Consider the following 21774-nt stretch of genomic DNA (forward strand, 5'->3'; position numbering starts at 1 on the left):
GAAGCAGCCGCATAGCACAGGGAGATCACCTCTGTGCTTTGTGACCACCTAGAGGGGTGGGATAGGGAGGGTGGGAGGGAGCGTGACACAAGAGGGAAGAGATATGGGAACATATGTATATGTATAACTGATTCACTTTGTTGTAAAGCAGAAACTAACACACCATTGTAAACCAGTTATACTCCAATAAAGATGTTAAAAAAAAAACTGCTTCACTTCAGGATACTGTTTCGAAACTCACTGCTGCAAATAAAGATCTATGCTCTCATCTAAATACTCCAGAAAAGGCTCAAGAGCCCTCTTCCTCCCCTCTTTCTCCTTTGGCTCCTAGGTATACTAAACTTGCTGAGCTGCCATTCTATCTTTCTGATTCTCCTATTCCTCCTCCAAAATCTTTACCCCCACCTCCTAGCCCTCCCATAAAAACCTTTCCCTTTGTCACTACTTTGAACACTGATGGCATTTGCTATCTGGTAGACTACAGGCCTTCATCCCCTGCAGAATTACGGGTCATAGCCAAGGAATTTCCCAACGTCACTGAGGATGCCCTCCGCTTTGCAGAAGAATTTAACCTTGTGATATAAACCTATGATCCAGGCTTCTCTGACTCGTATCAACTAAAAGGAATCTTAGTTGGAGAAAATCAAGCCAGATGCTGTAAACTACTGCCGGCTGGCTTCACCCTTTAGATGATATCCACAGAAAGGTCATCAGTGTGATGGCACCAGCTTCTCAGGTGGCTCAAGCCCTTCATGAAGCAATTCCTTAGACTTTTCCACGCCCCACTGACTGGGGAAAATTCAGTCTACTACACAAAGACCTGATAAAACTGTTCATGATTATCATTCATACCTAAAGTTAGTATTCTGGGAAAACTCCAGACTACATGCTGGGATAAACAATATTCAACCCTCTTTAATTCAATCTTTCTTGGGGACTAGATGAGGAACTTGGACTGCTGATGAAATGGGTACAATCAAATTGGGAAACAGTGGTCTCTCCTGATCTCATCAATTTGGCTAATCAGCTATCTAACAATCAAATGTACAAAAAAATGTAAGACCACTAAAATCATGAATGTGCAACTGCATCAAACTGGCTGCTGCTGCTCAGTGGCCACCTCAGTGGAAAGACCAGAGTTCCCATAAGGGCCCCTTCCAGGAGCCAAGTGCCTACTACTATTGTAAGTAGACTGGCCACTGGAAGAATTGCCTAAAGTTAAAAAGAAGGTCCTATAAGCAGCCCTAGACCCCTTGCTCTGACTTTTTTCATGAACTTTCTGAGAAATTTAAGAAGTGCCTCCTTTTTGTACACTCATGAATAGGGATGCTCTGAGGAAAGTGTCGGGGTCTTCCCAGTACTCCCATTGGGAGAACTGGACCTTTTTATTGGAGCCAAGGCTATTACTGTTCTTATGGACACAGGAGCAACTTTGTCTGTCTTGAACCCCACCAGCCTCAAGGCCCCCCTTCTTCAGAGTACAGAAAAAGTACAAATGGTGGCCCTCTTGTCTTTCAAGATAAGCTCTCTTTAGGGAACTCACCAGTTCCTTCTTGCTCCTTCTGCTCATGTACACCTTTTGGGCTGAGACCTCCTGGAAAAATTACAACCTAATATTTCCTCTTCCCCAAAAGGGGAAATACACTTACAAATCCTTGACTCCTCAAGGTCTACTTCTAACTCTAGTCCTAATATTGAGATCCCCTCCTTGCTCCTGTCTTGTCAACTCCCAATCACAAGGATTTGCTAAATTCTGTTCTTCCTGTCTATGGTCCACCTCTTTAAATAACATAGGATGCATTCATTCAGCACTACCAATTAAGATCCAGGTAGACCCTAATAAACCTTTGCCTCACCTCAGATGATACCCTCTCAGGATTGAGGCACTGGAAGGAATTTATCTCACTGTAGAGGCACACCTCCAGAAGGGCCTAATGAGCCCATGCCCCAGTCCCTGCAACACACCAATTCTTCCTGTACGCAAGCCTCATGGTCAAGGTTGCCATTTTGTTCAAGATCTTCAAGCTATCAACAATACAGTCATACCGTGTCACCCTGTGGTCCCCAACCCTCATACCATTCTCAAGTTAATCCCTCTAAACACACAGTTCTTTACAGTCAGAGATTTATGTAGTGCTTTCTTCAGCATTCCTATCCACCCAGATAGTCAGTACCTGTTTGCCTTTATGTGGGAAGGACATCAATTTACTTGGACCATTATGCCTCAGAGCTACACAGAAAGCCCTACTTATTTTTCACAGATATTGAGACAAGACTTGGCCAATTTATATTTTGCCCAAGGCTCTACTTTACTCCAATATGGTGATGACCTTTTGTTATGCTCCCCCCATTGAGAAAGCAAGCCTCAAGGATAGCCTACACCTCCTCACTCAGCTAGCACATAAAGAACATAAGGTCTCAAGGGCTAAGTTCCAATTTGTTCGAGATATAAACAAAGAAGAGCAAAGAGTGCTTCTGCTCACCAACCAGTTCTACAAGGATTAAGTCACAACCCACTGCAATCGCTGAACAACAGCATGGTCTGAGAGGAAATTAAGACAATAACAGGATGCTCTGTGCTTTGGACAAGGAGGCCCCTTAAATAGTTAGATATATATCTCAGGAAGAATTTTAATGAACCCAGATTCTTGCATCTTCCCATACATAGAGAAGCACTAATATCATAACTTGAGATATCTGTTCTTCGTGACTAGCAGTAAACTTTTAGGAAGATGCATTATGCTTGCCAGCTAAAAAATCATATATATACTGGCTTCTCCCCTACCTCCATGGAGCAGTTCCCTCAGAGCTATGGAGAGGCTGTCTCCTGGTCATATAAAAAGATGTTCATTAAGGTCCTTGAATAAAACTTCAACTCACAACTCTTATGTTGTATGTTTTTCTTTAAGTCAACAAAACCCAGGTAGGATGCCCTGAGTCAGCTTTTAAAGCTTTAAAAACTCAGTTGGGGCTTCCCTGGTGGCGCAGTGGTTGAGAGTCCGCCTGCCGATGCAGGGGACGTGGGTTCGTGCCCGGGTCCGGGAAGATCCCACATGCCGCCGAGCGGCTGGGCCCGTGAGCCATGGCCACTGGGCCTGTGCATCCGGAGCCTGTGCTCCTCCGCAACGGAGAGGCCACGGCAGTGAGAGGCCCGCGTACCGCAAAAAAAAAAAAAAAAAAAAAAAAGACTCCGTGCTTCCCCTGCACCACTGCAGGGGGTAGAGGCACACCTCCAGAAGGGCCTAATGAGCCCATGCCCCAGTCCCTGCAACACACCAATTCTTCCTGTACGCAAGCCTCATGGTCAAGGTTGCCATTTTGTTCAAGATCTTCAAGCTATCAACAATACAGTCATACCGTGTCACCCTGTGGTCCCCAACCCTCATACCATTCTCAAGTTAATCCCTCTAAACACACAGTTCTTTACAGTCAGAGATTTATGTAGTGCTTTCTTCAGCATTCCTATCCACCCAGATAGTCAGTACCTGTTTGCCTTTATGTGGGAAGGACATCAATTTACTTGGACCATTATGCCTCAGAGCTACACAGAAAGCCCTACTTATTTTTCACAGATATTGAGACAAGACTTGGCCAATTTATATTTTGCCCAAGGCTCTACTTTACTCCAATATGGTGATGACCTTTTGTTATGCTCCCCCCATTGAGAAAGCAAGCCTCAAGGATAGCCTACACCTCCTCACTCAGCTAGCACATAAAGAACATAAGGTCTCAAGGGCTAAGTTCCAATTTGTTCGAGATATAAACAAAGAAGAGCAAAGAGTGCTTCTGCTCACCAACCAGTTCTACAAGGATTAAGTCACAACCCACTGCAATCGCTGAACAACAGCATGGTCTGAGAGGAAATTAAGACAATAACAGGATGCTCTGTGCTTTGGACAAGGAGGCCCCTTAAATAGTTAGATATATATCTCAGGAAGAATTTTAATGAACCCAGATTCTTGCATCTTCCCATACATAGAGAAGCACTAATATCATAACTTGAGATATCTGTTCTTCGTGACTAGCAGTAAACTTTTAGGAAGATGCATTATGCTTGCCAGCTAAAAAATCATATATATACTGGCTTCTCCCCTACCTCCATGGAGCAGTTCCCTCAGAGCTATGGAGAGGCTGTCTCCTGGTCATATAAAAAGATGTTCATTAAGGTCCTTGAATAAAACTTCAACTCACAACTCTTATGTTGTATGTTTTTCTTTAAGTCAACAAAACCCAGGTAGGATGCCCTGAGTCAGCTTTTAAAGCTTTAAAAACTCAGTTGGGGCTTCCCTGGTGGCGCAGTGGTTGAGAGTCCGCCTGCCGATGCAGGGGACGTGGGTTCGTGCCCGGGTCCGGGAAGATCCCACATGCCGCCGAGCGGCTGGGCCCGTGAGCCATGGCCACTGGGCCTGTGCATCCGGAGCCTGTGCTCCTCCGCAACGGAGAGGCCACGGCAGTGAGAGGCCCGCGTACCGCAAAAAAAAAAAAAAAAGAAAAAAAGAAAAAGAAACTCAGTTGGCCACAGCCCCTGCTTTAGGAAATCCTAATTATTCTCTTCCCTTTCTACTATGAAGTTAATGGAAATACCCTTGGAGTGCTCGTTCAGCCACACGGAGACAAAAGCATGCCTATCGGCTGTTATAGCCAACAGTTGGAACCCGTAACTCAAGGACTTCCACCTTGCCTTTGAGCAACAGCAGCCACTGCTGCCCTTCTGCAGACTACAGAACAGACAGTTATAGGGTCTTCTTTACAAGTGTTTGTCTCTCACTCTGTTGAGGCACTCAGGAACTCACACTATACACAACACAATCTGCTAGTTGACTTACATCTTATGAAATCTTATTGCTTTCCTCTCCAAATGTCACTTTGTCTCATTGTAACTCCCTAAATATTGCTATTCTCTTACCATCACCAATAGATGAGACCCCACATGACTGCATAACCACAACTGATCTTTTGACTAGTCCACATCCAGATTTACAAGAAACACCTTTAGACAACTCCGATGCTTCTTAGTTTTCCGATGACCCCTACTTACGAAATGATGATGGGCATCTGAAAACTGGGTATGCTATCACTATTCCCTTCACTTTAATAGAATCCAATGCTTGGCCCTTTACTTCTTCAGCCCAACAAGCTGAACTATAAGCACTCACTCATGCCTGCACTCTGGGCTCTGGCAAACACGCTAACATTTACACAGATAGCAGGTATGCTTTTCGAGTAGCTCATGACTTTGGAATGCTTTGGAAACACAGAGGTCTCTTGACCTCAGGGGGAAATGAAATTTAAAGTGGCCCCTTTGTTAAGGCCTTACTGGATGCAATCTTGCTCACAAAAACTGACAATAATAATGGTCCTAGCATGTTCCAAAGACAACACTGAGGAAGGAAATGGGACTAATGAGCAGATAGAGCCACTAAGGTGGCAGCATTACAAGATTCAGGCTCCATAAAGGAACCTCCTCCTGTTGGTCATTCTATTCACACCGTGTTACCTACTACTTGGAAGGACACCAAGATTTAAAGGGTATTATCAGAGATGGGCAATTGCATGCTACAGCTAAGGAACAGAGGTGGGTTTCTGAAGGATACACATTTGATCAACATACTGGGCTTTGGTATGGGCCAAATGGTTGCCCTGCTCTTTCTGAAGTCACTCAAGAAACCATGCTAAGATTAACATATGAAATGACTCATTGGGGAACTGATAAAATGAAAGCCTGGGGAAAACAATACTTTTCAAAACCTTTTCCCACAGTAGCAACCGAAATATGTCAGAGGTGTCAGATCTGTCCTAAGTACAACACAGAAAAACCTACTCATACTTCTCAAGGCCACTTCACTTTGCCTCCTGGTTCCTTTGCTGTCTGGCAACTGGATTCTATCCAGCTGGCTCACTCTCAAGGATACAGATATGTTCTGGTGATGGTTTGCATGTATTCCCATTGGTTAGAAGCATTTCCTTACAAACAAGCAACTGCCCTTGCAGTAGGCAAAATACTGTTGGAAAGGACTATTCCTACTTGGGAAATTCCCTTGGAATTACATAGTGATAAAGGTACACACTTCACTGGACAAATTCTAAATGCTGTTTGTGATCTGGCCTGTATTACATTTCCACTGTGCCTATCATCTTCAATCTTCTGGTCTAGTGGAAAGACCAATGGCATAATCAAAACTCAATTGGCAAAACTCTCTAAGGCCTTCAGCCTTCGTTGGCTTAAATTGCTACCCATAGTTCTATTAAACTGAAGATCTATACCCTTTGGAAAACAGAAACTGTCACCATTTGAAATAATCACTGGAAGACCCATGATTCATGACTCAGGACTGTAAGAGCCCACTTCTAGTCAAGGAAGACCTTTAACATTATTGTCAAAGTCTCATTACGGCTATAAAGAAAAATGAGCACCTGGTTGAAAAACCTTTTCACACTGTGCTCCCAGGGGACAAAGGTATAGACCACCACAGTTTTCAACCAGGGGACTATGTTTATTGGAAAAGACATCTTTTAAAGGACTCCTTACAGCCCAGATGGAAGGGACCCTATCATAATACTTTTAACCAACCCCTGTGCTGCTAAACTTAAAAGCACTGATTCTTGGATTCATTTTTCACATTTTAAAAAAGTGTTTCCACCTGAGTGGGCCTCTGAAACAGTTGGAGACCTAAAGCTGAAATTGACCCAGATGTGAAACAGATGACACCTGATATAGATGGCTCTTCCAAGACTCTGGACCAGGCCAGTACTCTCCATGATCCCTAGCAATGAAATTTCTCTCATTACCCTTGTTCTAATTGTGGTCACCATAGAGTTGTGATATCTCCTTCATTATGTAATATCTGGTGATGCATCAAACTACCACTCTCCTTATACTCCTTCTTATATTAGACACGTTTTCAAAGAGTAAAAATTTTCATGAATGTGTTTACACCTAGAATGACAGTTCAGAAAAAGTGACCCTGGCCCTTTGATCCCCTAATTTTGAAGGACTGGAGAACTGAACTTTTGGGACTCTTCCTTGTGGCTACAGGTTTCTTAATGCTCTGTGCCCTACTACATACAGTGGGCATCCTCTGTTGGTGGTAATTCTATGAAAACCACAGATCTCGCTTTAACTGTGCTGGGAATAAGCCTCTGGCCCCAATTCTTGGCCATCTGATTAATCTGTTCAGCTTGGGATTCTTTCACTAACCAAGGCCAATGAGCCACCCTTACTCCCCTTTATATTAAAATGGCTGACTTTTCTTGGGATAGTTCTTTCACTAGAGTTATGTTGTTATAATGTCTCTCTTAATATCCATACAGACCCCTTACACCTGGGAAAATAATCCCTTAGTCCACATTTCCCAAAGTCTAGCTACTGGAGGAAATCAAACAGACTGTTGGATATATCATCAGTGCCCCAGACTACTCACTGAATACTGAGATCCCCTTACCTTAGCTACCTCCAATCTTACTGGTATCCCCCCACCATGTCTTGTTTATAATTCATCTATTCTCCTAGCATATTGTGTCCATCTACTCAAATCCACAGTTCCCTTTCCCTGTTTGGTCAACAGAACTAGACCAAATGCCCAACAGTTCCTTAGGAACATTTGTTCCAAGGGAATCCTGAGGTTACCTGGAAACATCAGATCCAGCTTCCAAACACCCACATTTACCTCACTGTGCAACAACAAAACATATTATCATGATAACCCCCATTTTGTTTTCAGGATTAATATAAAGTTCTTAAAGCAGTTGGCACAGTGTTTGACATGTGCTCAATAAATACCTGATGTGTGAATGTTTTCCTGCCAAAAAGAAAATACAGGAAAAATGTATATGAAACATTTTAGTTAATAATTCACCAAAGGTGCATAATGCTACCTGTGTGCAAAATAATATATCTGTGAGTCAAAACTTACTGCTACATCATCATATGCTACTGATTTAATAGATTTAGTTTCAACATACTATTGTGGGAACATTACTCTTAAATAATGATAGAATCATTTTTGGTCAACTTGAAAACAATCTTCCATCTTCCAAATCAACCCATAAAGGTACATACATTCATGCATAAATGCCTTACTTTAAGAATCAAATTGGAGAGAAGTGAAAAGTATCTTTGTATATTTTTACTATAACACACTTTATCAATTTCACTAACAGTCTTTTAGTTGGGCATTTCCAAAAATAAGTCTTTTTGTTTTGTTTTCCACATAGAAGGTTTAATTTGCATCCTGAGTTTTAAACTACTAAATATTTTCAAAGGTTTATTAATAGTTATGGCCATTTCCCCAGTAGACTTTTTATATTTTTAATCTTTTAGATTGAATTCTACAGTCAACAGACAACTTATAGATAATTTGATAGCACCTGCAATACTCATTAAAATGATTTGCTTTGATCTTTCTGGCTTTCTAATTATACAATATTCCTGTTGTTTTTACACCAATAGGTTAGTCCTTTCAAACATACCTACCTAACCACTGTCACTGCTTCAGGGAAGATTTAAGAAAGGGCAATTGTGTTTCAAATCGATCTGAAAGAGTTAATATTTGCGGGGGGGTTTTGCCTGTACCACACGGCTTGTGAGATCTTAGTTCCCCGACCAGGGATAGAAAGAGTGGAGACTTTTTTTTTTTTTTTTAAACATCTTTATTGGAGTATAATTGCTTTACAATGGTGTGTTAGTTTCTGCTGTACAAGAAAGTGAATCAGCTGTAAGTATACATATATTCCCATATCCCCTCCCTCTTGCGTCTCCCTCCCACCCTCCCTATCCCACCCCTCTAGGTGGTCACAAAGCACCGAGCTGATCTCTTTGTGCGATGCAGCTGCTTCCCACAAGCTATCTATTCGACATTTGGTAGTGTATATATGTCCATACCACAAGAGCAGACTCTTTTTTGGATTTTAACATCTTTATTGGAGTATAATTGCTTTACAACAGTGTGTTAGTTTCTGCTTTATAACAAAGTGAATCAGTTATACATATACATATGTTCCCATATCTCTTCCCTCTTGCATCTCCCTCCCTCCCACCCTCCCTATCCAACCCCTCTAGGTGGTCACACACCGAACAGCCCAGGAATTCCCCTGAAAGAGTTATCTTTTTAAAAGAGAGTCTCGGGTTGGGAAAGAGAGAACCACCTCTGAGCTATTCCGTTAGTCAGGTATTGAAAAACAAATATGAGACTCTGCTATAAAGTAAATTAGCTGATAAAACACATCCATGTTCAAATCAAAGCATAAAAACAGAGTCCAAATTTAAATATGAATGATCATTGAAGTATTTACCATTTCAGGTTACCTGTGCTTTTTTCTTTCATATTGTTGACAATAACTTTATTTTTTAATTAATTTTTATTGGAGTATAGTTGCTTTACAATGTTGTGTTAGCTTCTACTGCACAGCAAAATGAACCAGCCATACATATACATATATCCCCTCCTTTCTGGATTTCCCTCCCATTTAGGACACCACAGTGCATTAAGTAGAGTTCCCTGTGCTATACAGTATGTTCCCATCAGTTGTCTATTTTATATATAGTATCAATAGTGTATATGTGTCAATCCCAATATCCCAATTCTTCCCACTCCATCCCTTTCCCCCTTGCTATCCATACATTTATCCTCTGTGTCCCTATTTCTGCCTGGCAAATAAAGTCATCTTTACCATTTTTCTAGATTCCACATATATGCGTTAATATACAATATTTGTTTTTTGTTTTTTCTTTCTGACTTACTTCACTCTGTATGACAGTCTCTAGGTCCATCCACATCTCTACAAATGACCCAATTTCGTTCCTTTTAATGGCTAAGTAATACTCCATTGTGTATATGTACCACAAATTATTTATCCATTCCTCTGTTGATGGACATTTAGGTTGCTTCCATATCCTGGCTATTGTAAATAGTGCTGCTATGAACATTGGGGTGCATGTGTCTTTTTTTTTTAACATCTTTATTAGAGTATAATTGCTTTACAATGGTGTTAGTTTCTGCTGTATAACAAAGTGAAGCAGCTATACATATACATATATCCCCATATCTCCTCCCTCTTGCATCTCCCTACCACACTCCTTATCCCACCCCTCTAGGTGGACACAAAGAACCGAGCTGATCTCCCTGTGCTATGTGGCTGCTTCTCACTAGCTATCTATTTTACATTTGGTAGTGTATATATGTCCATGCCATTCTCTCACTTCGTCACAGCTTACCATTCCCCCTCCCCGTGTCCTCAAGTCCATTCTCTACATCTGTCTTTATTCCTGTCCTGCCCCTAGGTCCTTCAGAACCACTTTTTTTTAGATTCCATATATATGTGTTAGCATACAGTATTTGTTTTTCTCTTTCTGACTTACTTAACTCTGTATGACAGTCCCTAGGTCCATCCACCTCACTACAAATAACTCAATTTCGTTTATTTTCATGGCTGAGTAATATTCCACTGTATATATGTGCCACATCTTCTTTATCCATTCATCTGTCAATGGACACTTAGGTTACTTCCATGTCCTGGCTATTGTAAATAGAGCTGCAAGGAACATTGTGGTATATGACTCTTTTTGAATTATGACTTTCTCAGGGTAATGCCCAGTAGTGGGATTACTGGGTCATACAGTAGTTTTATTTTTAGTATTTTAAGGAACCTCCATACTGTTTTCCATAGTGGCTGTATCAATTTACATTCCCACAAACAGTTTAAGAGGGTTCCCTTTTCTCCACACCCTCTCCAGCATTTACTGTTTGTAGATTTTGATGATGGCCATTCTGACCAGTGTGAGGTGATACCTCACTGTAGTTTCGATTTGCATTTCTCTAATCATTAGTGATGTTGAGCATCTTTTCATATGTTTGTTGGCCATCTATATGTCTTCTTTGGAGAAATGTCTATTTGGGTCTTCTACCCATTTTTTGATTGAGTTGTTTGTTTTTTTGTTATTGAGCTGCATGAGCTGCTTGTATATTTTGGAGATTCAAGGCAATCCCTATCAAATTACCAACGGCATTTTTCACAGAACTAGAACAAAAAATTTTACAATTTGTATGGAAACACAAAAGACCCCGAATAGCCAAAGCAATCTTGAGAAAGAAAAATGGAACTGGAGGAATCAGGCTCCCTGACTTCAGACTATACTACAAACCTACAGTAATCAAGACAGCATGGTACTGGCACAAAAACAGAAATATAGATCAATGGAACAGGATAGAAAGCCCAGAGATAAATCCACACACCTATGGTCCCCTTATCTATGACAAAGGAGGAAAAAATATATTGGGTTGGCCAAAATGTTCCTTCAGTTTTAAAGTAAAAATAAAAGACACATTTTTCATTTTCACCAAGAACTTTATTGAACAACATATTCACCATTTTCTTCCACTACCTTCTGCCATTTTTCAGGCCATTTCATAATTCCATCTTCCCAAAACTTTTTATCATTTTGAGCAAAGAACTCTTCCAGGTGACTTTTACAGTCTTCCAGGGAATTGAAATTTTTTCCATTAAGAGGATTTTGTAAAGACTGAAATAAATGGAAATATGAAGGTGCAATGTCTGATGAATATGACAGATGAATCAGAACTTCCCAGCCAAGCTGTAACAGATTTTGCCTGGTCATCAAAGAAACATGCAATCTTGCGTTATCCTGATGGAAGATTATGCATTTTCTGTTGACTAATTCTGGATGCTTTTTGTCGAGTGCTGCTTTCAGTTGGTCTAATTGGGAGCAGCATTTGTTGGAATTAATGATTTGGTTTTCTGGAAGGAGCTCATAATAGAAGACTCCCTTCCAATCCCACCATATACACAACATCACCTTCTTTGGATGAAGACTGGCCTTTAGTGTGGTTGGTGGTGGTGCATTTCACTTGCCCCACAATCTCTTCCATTCCACATTATTGTACAGTATCCACTTTTCATGGCCCATCACAATTTGTTTTAAAAACAGAATGTTTTGTTACATTTCAGTAGATAATCGCATGTGGAAATACGGTCAAGAAGGTTTTTTTCGCTTAACTTAACGTGGAACCCAAACATCAAAGTGATTAACATAACCAAGCTGGTGCGAATGATTTTCAGCGCTTGATTTGGATATTTTGAGTATGTCGGCTATCTCCCACATGGTATACCGTTGATTACTCTCAATTAATGTCTCGATTTGATCACTATCAACTTAAACTGGTCTACCAGACTGTGGAGCATCGTCCAGCGAGAAATCTCCAGCACAAAACTTCACAAACCACTTTTGACATGTTTGCTCAATCACAGCACAAATCTGTTTTTGCATTTCAGTTGCACTTTTACGTTTCTTAAAATAATAAAGCATGATACACCAAAAATGTTGTTTTCCTTTCATCTTCAATATTAAAATGGCTACACAAAAATTCACCAATTTTGATAAGTTATTTTTTTAAATGCACACTATGACAGCTGTCACAATACAATCTAACAAAACTGTTTCAAATGAAGTTAATGACAACTAAGCACTACTACAGCCATCTTACAGAAAAAACTGAACGAAACTTTTGGCCAATCCAATACAATGGAGAAAAGACAGCCTCTTCATTAGGTGGTGCTGAGAAAACTGGACAGCTAAATGTAGAAGAATGAAATTAGAACACTCCCTAACACCATACACAAAAATAAACTCAAAATGGATTAAAGACCTAAATGTAAGGCCAGACACTGTAAAACTCTTAGAGGAAAATATAGGCACAACACTCTTGGACATAAATTGCTGCAAGATCTTTTTTGACCCTCCTCCTAGAGTAATGAAAATAAAAACAAAAATAAACAAATGGGACCTATTAAATTTAAAAGCTATTGCACAGCAAAGGAAACCATAAATAAGACAAAAAGACAACCCTAAGGATGGGAGAAAATATTTGCAAACAAAGCAACTGACAAAGGATTAATCTCCAAAATACCTGTGCTTTTGAATGTTAACTTGCCTTTATCAAGACTCAATGTCACATCTTCCCTTTTTTCCTTCAATCTTACCACACACAGACTTCTATCCATAAACACTGTCTTACTTAGGTATCTGTCCCATTCCTCTATCACACTGTAAGTTCCCTGAGGAAAGGATCATGTCTTATGACTCTTTGTAACCCCAGTATCTAGCATATTATGTAGAATATAATTGATCCTGGAAAAATATTCGTGGAATGGAATGACTGAATTTGTAATCTGAATGAATTAAATGTAAAAATAACTTCAGTAATAAGTAACTGTTATAGGTTTTCCTTAGTTTTTATTAATTTTCTTACTTGAAACATTTAAAAGTAACTTTGAAACTTAATTTCAAAAAGTATTTCCAGTAGTCATTTTGCTTATCATTTCTGACTCAATTTTAAATTCTAACAGCCAACAGAAATTGAAATTCTTCAAAATCATTTTAAAAACACATAGCTTTGGTCATTCATAAGATTTTTTTTTAAAAAAGGATAAATTCTTGGTAATTCATATATTGCATGGGAGTTATTTCAAAGGTTCATATTTTTTTTTAGTTAGGTTCCTAACCCTAAATTTTGTCAGCAGATTAGTACAAACTTAACTTTGCAAACATTTTAAAGCCATTTGTCTAAACTGGGCCCCACAGGCTATTTTTTTTAAAAGGATTGTTTAAAACATATGCAATAGAGATTATAAAAGGCAAACAAACTCTAAAATATTTATCTGACTCTTAACAGAAAAAGTTTACCACTCCTTGGTCTAAACTATATAATTTTTTAGTAATTAGAAGCATTTACTTTAAAAAATGCACAAAAGAGTACCAAGTTGGCCTAGCAAAGAAATAACAAACTAAAATTATCTACTCTATGGGATTATAATTGCTGCAGTACACACAAATATTGCTTCATCCAGATTATATTCATAATTTCATACCACTCAACCTGTATTTTCAATTTACTTTTACTCCAATGTCCCTTGTACCCTTTAAATTAAAAAAAAAAAAGGCCAGCAGAATGGATTCTTATTTTCCATGCTTTTTGAAACAAATAACTTTATTGACAGAAACTTGTGATAATCACCTCCCTCAAGGCAGGAAGAAGAGTATGTTAGATTTTTAGAAGTTGTTAACCCTAATAAGAGACTAATGAATATTTAGTTCACTTTTTGGAACTGGCATAATTCAGTCAAATCATTTTCAGTATTTCACTGTGCCACACTAAGTGCTACAAGGATTTAAAACAAATAGAGGCAAGTACACTGCTTTTTAAAAACAAGAATTTAAAAATGTAAAAACTGAAGTAATGATGTTGACATTTCTGTTTCTCTCAAATTAAAAAGAGACAATGACACTAAAGTTACTAAATTTATTCAATTGGGATGAGTCTTCAAAATAATACCCTAATTCAGGATCACTCTGTATCTTCAGAGACGTTGTTATTTCTAGAAAAAGAGTCATGCCATGGCCCTCTTAATAATCTCTCTGCAACACAGAGCCCAAAAGTTTAAATAAAAGGGCCTAAGTCAGCCCTATGTTATCTAGCCAAGCCCATGTTTCCCAGCGACTGCTTACATGTATCTGTTAAAACTGGTCACATAAGCTATTATTTATCTTGCTACCCAGGTTCTGAATAATCTCATTATGAAAACAATGAGGATAAACCTAATTTCAAAATTTTACTACTACTGCTACAATAGCCATTTATGTTCTCTGCCATATTTTAGCATACACCTCAGAAACTTGGAGGTGAAATATACAAAATCAAACACAACCATCACTAGCAACTTGAAGGGTAACTTGCTAACACAGAAAACCAACATGTAGACTCTTCATTATTTCTATATCAATAACTAAGAGACCCAAATTCAAAGACAATTCATTAGGAAAATACATTTCCTTTCCCATGTAGAAAAAATGACTGTAGAAGAGCACTAAATAAAAGCAAAAGGGACACATGCCCCCAAATAATAATATTCCTCAACTGCCATAATCCACTGCCAGGAGTGGAGGTACATAAAGCAAAAAATAAGACAAACAGAATTGCCATACATACTGAGGCTCCACTCTTGATAGCTGATTTGAATAGGAGGAAATCTATTAATATTTTTTAAAACTATCAATATTTTTAAAAAGCAAAGGAGTTGGAAGGAGTTATCAGTGAACCTGTGAGTAATTTCACAGGAGTATGGAATTAAGACATTAATACCCCAGAAAAATTAAAATTTTAAAAAGCTTTCTGTCAGCCTAAATTTGTTGGTCTTTGTGACATAATATACTGTCCTTTCAGACATTTCCTTGTGACTATGAAGAATGGATGGATATACAGTTAATTGGTTTTCAGTTATCACAGTAGAAACCCGGAGCAATAACCAAATGAATCCTATCTAGTAACTAACACAATAACTTACACAGGTAGGCATTTAATGATCATTTGCTTAATTAATGCATGCAAAATAATATTTAGAACCAATTAAAACCAATCTAAGTATCATCATGCTTTTAAAAGGACTGGTAGTTGTGCAAATGATAGGTTACTATGAGTTGAGCTAAGCATATCAATATTATATATACATTAGAAGGTATCTGTGGAACATTTTAAAACTTTGGTCCAGTGACAGTAAAGCAGCTTCCCTGGTTACTGTTCAGGCAGGAATATGCTTACTCTGTGTGGTTGAAATCAGAGCTAATGACTTTAATGGTTCTAAATAGCTCCAAAATGTTCCCCATGCCAAGGCATTGGCCATCTGGCCAGTCTCATATGAACTACAACATATGCTTTGGAAATTTTACTTTTAAAGGATACATGTATTGTGTGTAGTACAGATGAATGCACATATACACATGACATGTGTACACACATAGCATTCTTTAGCAGTAATTCTTCTCACTGTAGTAACTTCTTAGAGATATGAGGTCCATGAAATTTCATTAAAATATAACCTTGGGGAATGTGAAATAAGTTTAAATTGTCCATTGAGTTATTTATCTGGCTAAAAGAAGTACTTTGTCTAGGACACCTAAATCTTAGAGTTATTTGGTTGAAACAAGAAATTTATTATTCTTGTCAAATATTATAAAGAACATTTTATTTACTTCTCAAAATAATCAGAGATAAACACATTAATTTCCATTTTATATACGAGGAAACTGAAGACCTTTACTCTGCTTCTGCATTTTTCTCAGAAATCAGTTGAGCCTATTTGTGTGTATCTATTTCCGGGTTCCCTATTCTGTTCCACTGATCTATGTGTCTATTCTTCCAATACCACACTGCCTTAATTACTTGTTATTGCATTACCATCCCATATAGAGTGATTTCTTGCACTTTAGTCTTCTTTTTCAAAATTGTTATAGATATTCTAGGCCCTGTACTTTTACATATGAAATTTAGAATAAACTTGTCTATGTCTATATAAAACCTTGTTGGATTTTATTGACCTTCATTTTGAGTAAAAAATAGCTATTGAATCAGCAGCTGTGATTTACTGATCTGATATGGTTGTCAACAACTTGTCTGTATCTTCTCCTTATCTTCAATATCATCCTTATAAATGAGACAACAATGTATAGAGGAAAAAGCATGAATTTAAAACGATCTACGTTCAAATTCCAGCTGTGCCTTCCACTGATTTATATGTCTTTCTCATTTGTCAAAAAGATGAGATGTATCAAAAAGATACGCCTTTTCTCACCAAACTGTTTTGAAGAGTGAATAAAACGGAAAAGATAATACATGCTCAATAAATGTCATTTCTTTCTCCCTTAAGTTAAGAGATACATTTAAGATGGAATGGAGTCCAATGTCTTTTTGGGTTAAAAAATTTACATTGGGTGTTAAAATTACTATTTCCTCTTAAAGTCTGTCCCCAACCACTTTACAGGAGAGACAGACAGGTCCTATAGTAAGAATAATTATTTGTCGCCTTTGAAATTTTTGTTAGAGATGTGATAGGATATTTTATTCACAACGGAGTCACTATCCCCTTACTTAGCTAGGAATAAGGTATAAAGATTATTTAGCTTCCAAATTATAAGGTTAAACTGTATCAAAAATCAGCTGGGACACTATATTTTTTTTCTCTTATGGAAAAGCAAATTCCTCAAAACTACACAGCAAAAGCATACAAGACAGTTCAAATACTTTATTTGCCCCAGTCATATCTTCGAACAACAACAGAATAAAACATACAGAAAAACGTTACAATTCAAAGAAAATTTATTTTCAAGCTAATTGCTAGCTTAGGAACTGATATGCTTTTTTCCTGTTGAATAATGAGAACTATATGACTATTTCTCTTTTTACTTTGGCCTAGAGCTATGGTTCTTTATCCTTGGCTGTTCATCATAATCATCTGGGAAATGATGCCCAGGCACCCACCAGATAGTTAAATATGAATCTCTGTGTTAGGCAATAGCATGGAAAATTTATTTTTAATTCCCAGATATATCTGATCTATAGTCAGAACTGAGAACTACCAGCCCAAGGAAATCCGAGGCCAAATTTGCAATTCCACTATATTTTAAATGTGTAGCAAACCTCTAGAACCTGCTTACCTGTGTTCTAGTTCGCCCTCCAACTCCATCCTCCATCCTTTCCATATACCTTCTACTTTACGTTTTCCTGTATCCTGAATATCAAAATGATTTTTATTGGATTTTACTTCCTATAAACCATCTCAACTACTTTGTGAAATGAAGCAAGGAATAAGCAAAACACACTCTCTCCTGCTCAATCTCTCTCTCTCTCTCTCTCTCTCTCTCTCTCTCACACACACACACACACACAGCAGGATCTACTTCAAATGTACAGACACAAGTTAAAATCGAGCAGCAAAATCAGTTACATAGAATGCCTCCAGGGCAATTCAGAAAACATCTCTATTATCTACAAAAGCCAGTTTAAGCTTAGCTCTAAATCTCTCTCCCATTCAACTCCCTTCCCACCTAAAAACAAACTGAAAGAAAACAATATAGACAAAGAAAAAAAAACTACTATCATCAAGAACAGTAAATAATCTTTAGAAATAACATAAATGTGTAAATATTATACAGCAAATTCTGACAAAGTACTAAAATGTAAGACCTCAAGTTTCGAAGTACTTACCAGATCCTGAGAACTGCTGCTAAAGATAATGACAGCATCCACCAAGAGAGAAATAGCAAGAAGGGAAAAAATCTTATATTTCCCTCTCAAAATTATAGATGAGAGAGACTGAGAGGGGTGGTACTGAAACAACAATATGGCCTGAGAAAGCAACGGCACCAAGTCAGGCCTTATTTTGGAATGGTGAGGTAATGATTACCTCTCGATGAAATAATCAAGGTAGGGAAATATAGAGGCCCTGCCCTGAAGGAACTGACCTGAATATTTCCAGACCAGACTGGTTCAAAGGAAGATAGTCTTGGAGAAACTGGGAAGGCACCAGTGGTGGTGAGGGGTCAGGGCCCTGTTGGCCACTCCCCCCTTTCTAGTCCAAATAAACCTGGTGAAAGTATGTAAGAAATACATATGTCCCTGTTCTCTTTTCCACATTCTAGAAAGAAGCACCAGTCACTATTTTCAGCACAGCCCTCTGCACCGGGGGCTGCTATTTAAGATGAATATTGATAAAGCAAAAATTACAGGCCTGAGCACCATTTTAAAAGCACTGAAAAACTTTTTAGCTAGTAGTAAGTGCATTCACCATTAGTAGTAAAGATTTTAAGCATGCCAAGCATAACCAGAAATCTTTAGAGTGGCTTGTTCTTGGTCAAGACACTATGCGGGGGGGGTCATTTTAGCTTTCTATCTCCATATGCTGCAAATATCTATTTATCTTTATATTAGTCCAGTGGCTAGCATAGACTTTTTTATTGGCAGACAAGCATTAAATATCTGTTATATTAGATTAAGTCCTACCACAACACTCCTAATTTCTCTTACTCCCCAACATCTAATCAGTTGCCAAACTATTTTAAGTCTGCAAGGTATCTCCCAACAGTCTTCTCCTTTTACCCCTTCTGGCCTAGTTTAAAAATCTCACTACTACTTCCACTGATTAATATTCCCTACCCTCAGTCTCTCCCCAACTCCAATCCATCCTATACACTGCCATCCGTTATTGCCAACACAGATCTGGTCATGTCATTCATGAACTCAAAAATCTTCAGTAGCTCCCATTTACAGAACAACACTGAAAACCCTTAAACTAGCTTTAAAAGCCCCATACAATCCAGGCCTTGCCTACCTTTAGATGAATACCTCATCTCACACTATATCCCCATTCTCACATCACAGACTTATATCCTAGCAATATCAGATTCCTCCTTCCTCCAAGAACACCTCCATGCCTTTGCTTATATTGTCCCCATCCACCAGAAATATGTTCCTTTAATCTGTCTGTGAAAATATAATCCACTCTCCAATGCCCTGCTCAAATTCCACCTCTTTCACAAGGCTTTCCTAGATCCATCCCTAAACCACCACCACAACCACCCCATTGTTGATGGTCTTGTGGTCTGTATAATAGCAGTTTCTGTGTATGTCTATCTAGCCCACGTGAATGTAAACCCATGGGGCTGGGATGGGATTCAGGATGGTATATCTTTAGACACTTCACATTACAATGCTATGTACTGCACTGCCTTGTACCCAATAAATACTTCATGAATTGAACCAATTCCTACCATGACAAAAGTTCAGAATAGGAAAAAATAAATGTCAGTGAAACACCTCACTGGCCAATTATAACAAATTAAATTATTTGTCTCTTTATCCCCCAAAGTAGTCCTAAATATGACTTCATAGTTCATCCTTAATCATCCTGTGATTACAAATGTGATCACCATACTTAAATGAAATAATCAGATCTACGAAGGAGGTCTTAACAAAAACTGCTCATAAAAGGGAAAGCTGGAGCTATGACCATGGCTATCTAAATCCCAAGGTTTTAATATAGTTAACAATAATTCAGAGTTTAGGGGCAGAGCAAGGGGCATGATGATGACTGTGGGGAAAGAGAAGGAACTGGAGACCTACTATGTGAAAAGCAACTTGCCAAGTGAATTAAACACGGTACAGTATTCAGTTTTTACATAACAACTCTTGAAGATGTTTTTTCTCCCATTTACAGATGAAGAAATTGAGGCTCAGAGAGGTTAGGTAACTTGCATTGGGCCACACAGCTAGTATACGTTGGAGGTGAGATTGGAACTCAGATTAAACTGGCCTCCAAAGCCCATATTATTTCCCCTATTACTACAGGGTCTCATGAAGTTAATTAAAACTAGCAGTTTTTCCCAATCTGCCATATATTTGCCATACTAGTTAAATTTTTAGAGTCTGTAGCTTTAGCTGCAAACTGTTTTTAGCAGTGAACTGTATTACTTTCAAAGCTAACTTCCTTAAACAAAAGCAGTATTGCTAAAGAAATAAGTACCAATTAAAACTTAATATAATATGATGATATGATATAATATACAATTTGAAAACTCTATAGTAAACTCCATCAGGAACCAAGCACTCCCTCACCAAAACACAAAACACACAAACCATGTACATGGCACTACCTCATGAAAAGTCAACTTTACTAAAACAGGCTATTCTTAATGGCCCTTGTCCAGAAATGACCAATACCTATCAGACCTCCTAATTCTTGTTTGAAACCTCTGAAACATTTTCCCACAGGACAATTTTACAAACAGTGATTAGGCTCTTCATCATTATACCTCTTCCCTGATCCTGACAGAATCCAGGCAACAGGTAAAATATGACTGCCTGAGGGTTGATACCCTTTGAAGTCATTATTCCCAGTAGACCTAATTGAGACAGTCCCTGTAAGAGTTCTCACAACCAAAGATTCTTGCTTATCCTATTTCCCCTCTCCCAAGAACCCTCTTCTCAGGAGTCAATAGAGCCCATATTTCCCTTTTTCAGGCCCATTCTCCACCTCTCACTGGTACCAACCTAATTCTTGTTTGAAACCTCTGACACATTTTCCCATAGGACAATTTTACATACAGTGATTAGACTCTTCATCACTATACCTCGCTACTGTGCACTGGTCTAAAACTGTAACTATCCTTAATAATTTTTTCCTGTGCAAAAACATGTTAAAAGTCTAAACAACCAACTCTCACACTTCTGAATGATAATTCAAAGGTTAACAGCTGCCCATGAAACAAGACAGGTAAAAGATGTTGAAAAACACTCCACAATATATGACAGTGTATATAATCTTTAATTTTACCAGGATTTAACACACACAGAAATAGACATTAAAGTTTCCTTTGACATTAAAGTTAACGGATTCTTACTTACATTTTCTTAAGGACTCCAACACATTTTCAAAAAATATATTCTACAATGAAAGCACCCTTAGTCCTAAAAACTATCACGATTGAGGGCTGCAAAGCTCATGCTCAAGGTTAACATTTCTAAAGCCAACATCAACAAACATGTAATTAAAATAAATATAAATTCTGGGAAGTAAAATTGTTTCCTTCTTATCAAAAGAATACCATTATAAACAAACATCAATAACAACAACAACAACAACAACAACAAAACCCTCTTCTAAGTACTAAGCAGGTCTAAGCAGATTCAGATGTAGCATTTAGTTTTCACCAAGAATATTTTTAATTAAGTCACTTGCAGGGTTAAATCTAACCAATCATAACTGTTTTAGACAAAGAAGGCAGAAATACTATCTTTACCACATTACCTTCACCTTTCGTTTTACTTCATAGGGATTAACAATTTCCACTCCAGTATTTTTCCAAATTGCTGAGGTAGAGAGACCCATTGTTAAATCTCTATAATACCTAAAACATACTGCAAACAATAA

At 38.2% G+C, this 21774-nt stretch overlaps 1 protein-coding gene across 2 annotated transcripts in view; it reads right to left on the reverse strand.

The window, feature by feature from the left end:
• RPS6KA6 (ribosomal protein S6 kinase A6) overlaps positions 1 to 21774 on the reverse strand; it is a 159729-nt gene that overhangs the window by 136234 nt on the left and 1721 nt on the right. Inside the window, exon 1 of one of the 2 annotated variants that reach the window (XM_024129499.1) lies at positions 21652 to 21732. The exons of the other annotated variant lie outside the window; for it this stretch is intronic. Within the exon in view, the coding sequence (XP_023985267.1) occupies positions 21652 to 21732 (81 nt within the window). Of the gene's footprint in view, positions 1 to 21651; positions 21733 to 21774 lie in introns of those variants that run through there. 2 annotated transcript variants of the gene reach the window in all.

The sequence above is a fragment of the Physeter macrocephalus genome, chromosome 21, assembly GCF_002837175.3.
Source record: "Physeter macrocephalus isolate SW-GA chromosome 21, ASM283717v5, whole genome shotgun sequence".
NCBI classification, from domain to species: domain Eukaryota; kingdom Metazoa; phylum Chordata; class Mammalia; order Artiodactyla; family Physeteridae; genus Physeter; species Physeter macrocephalus.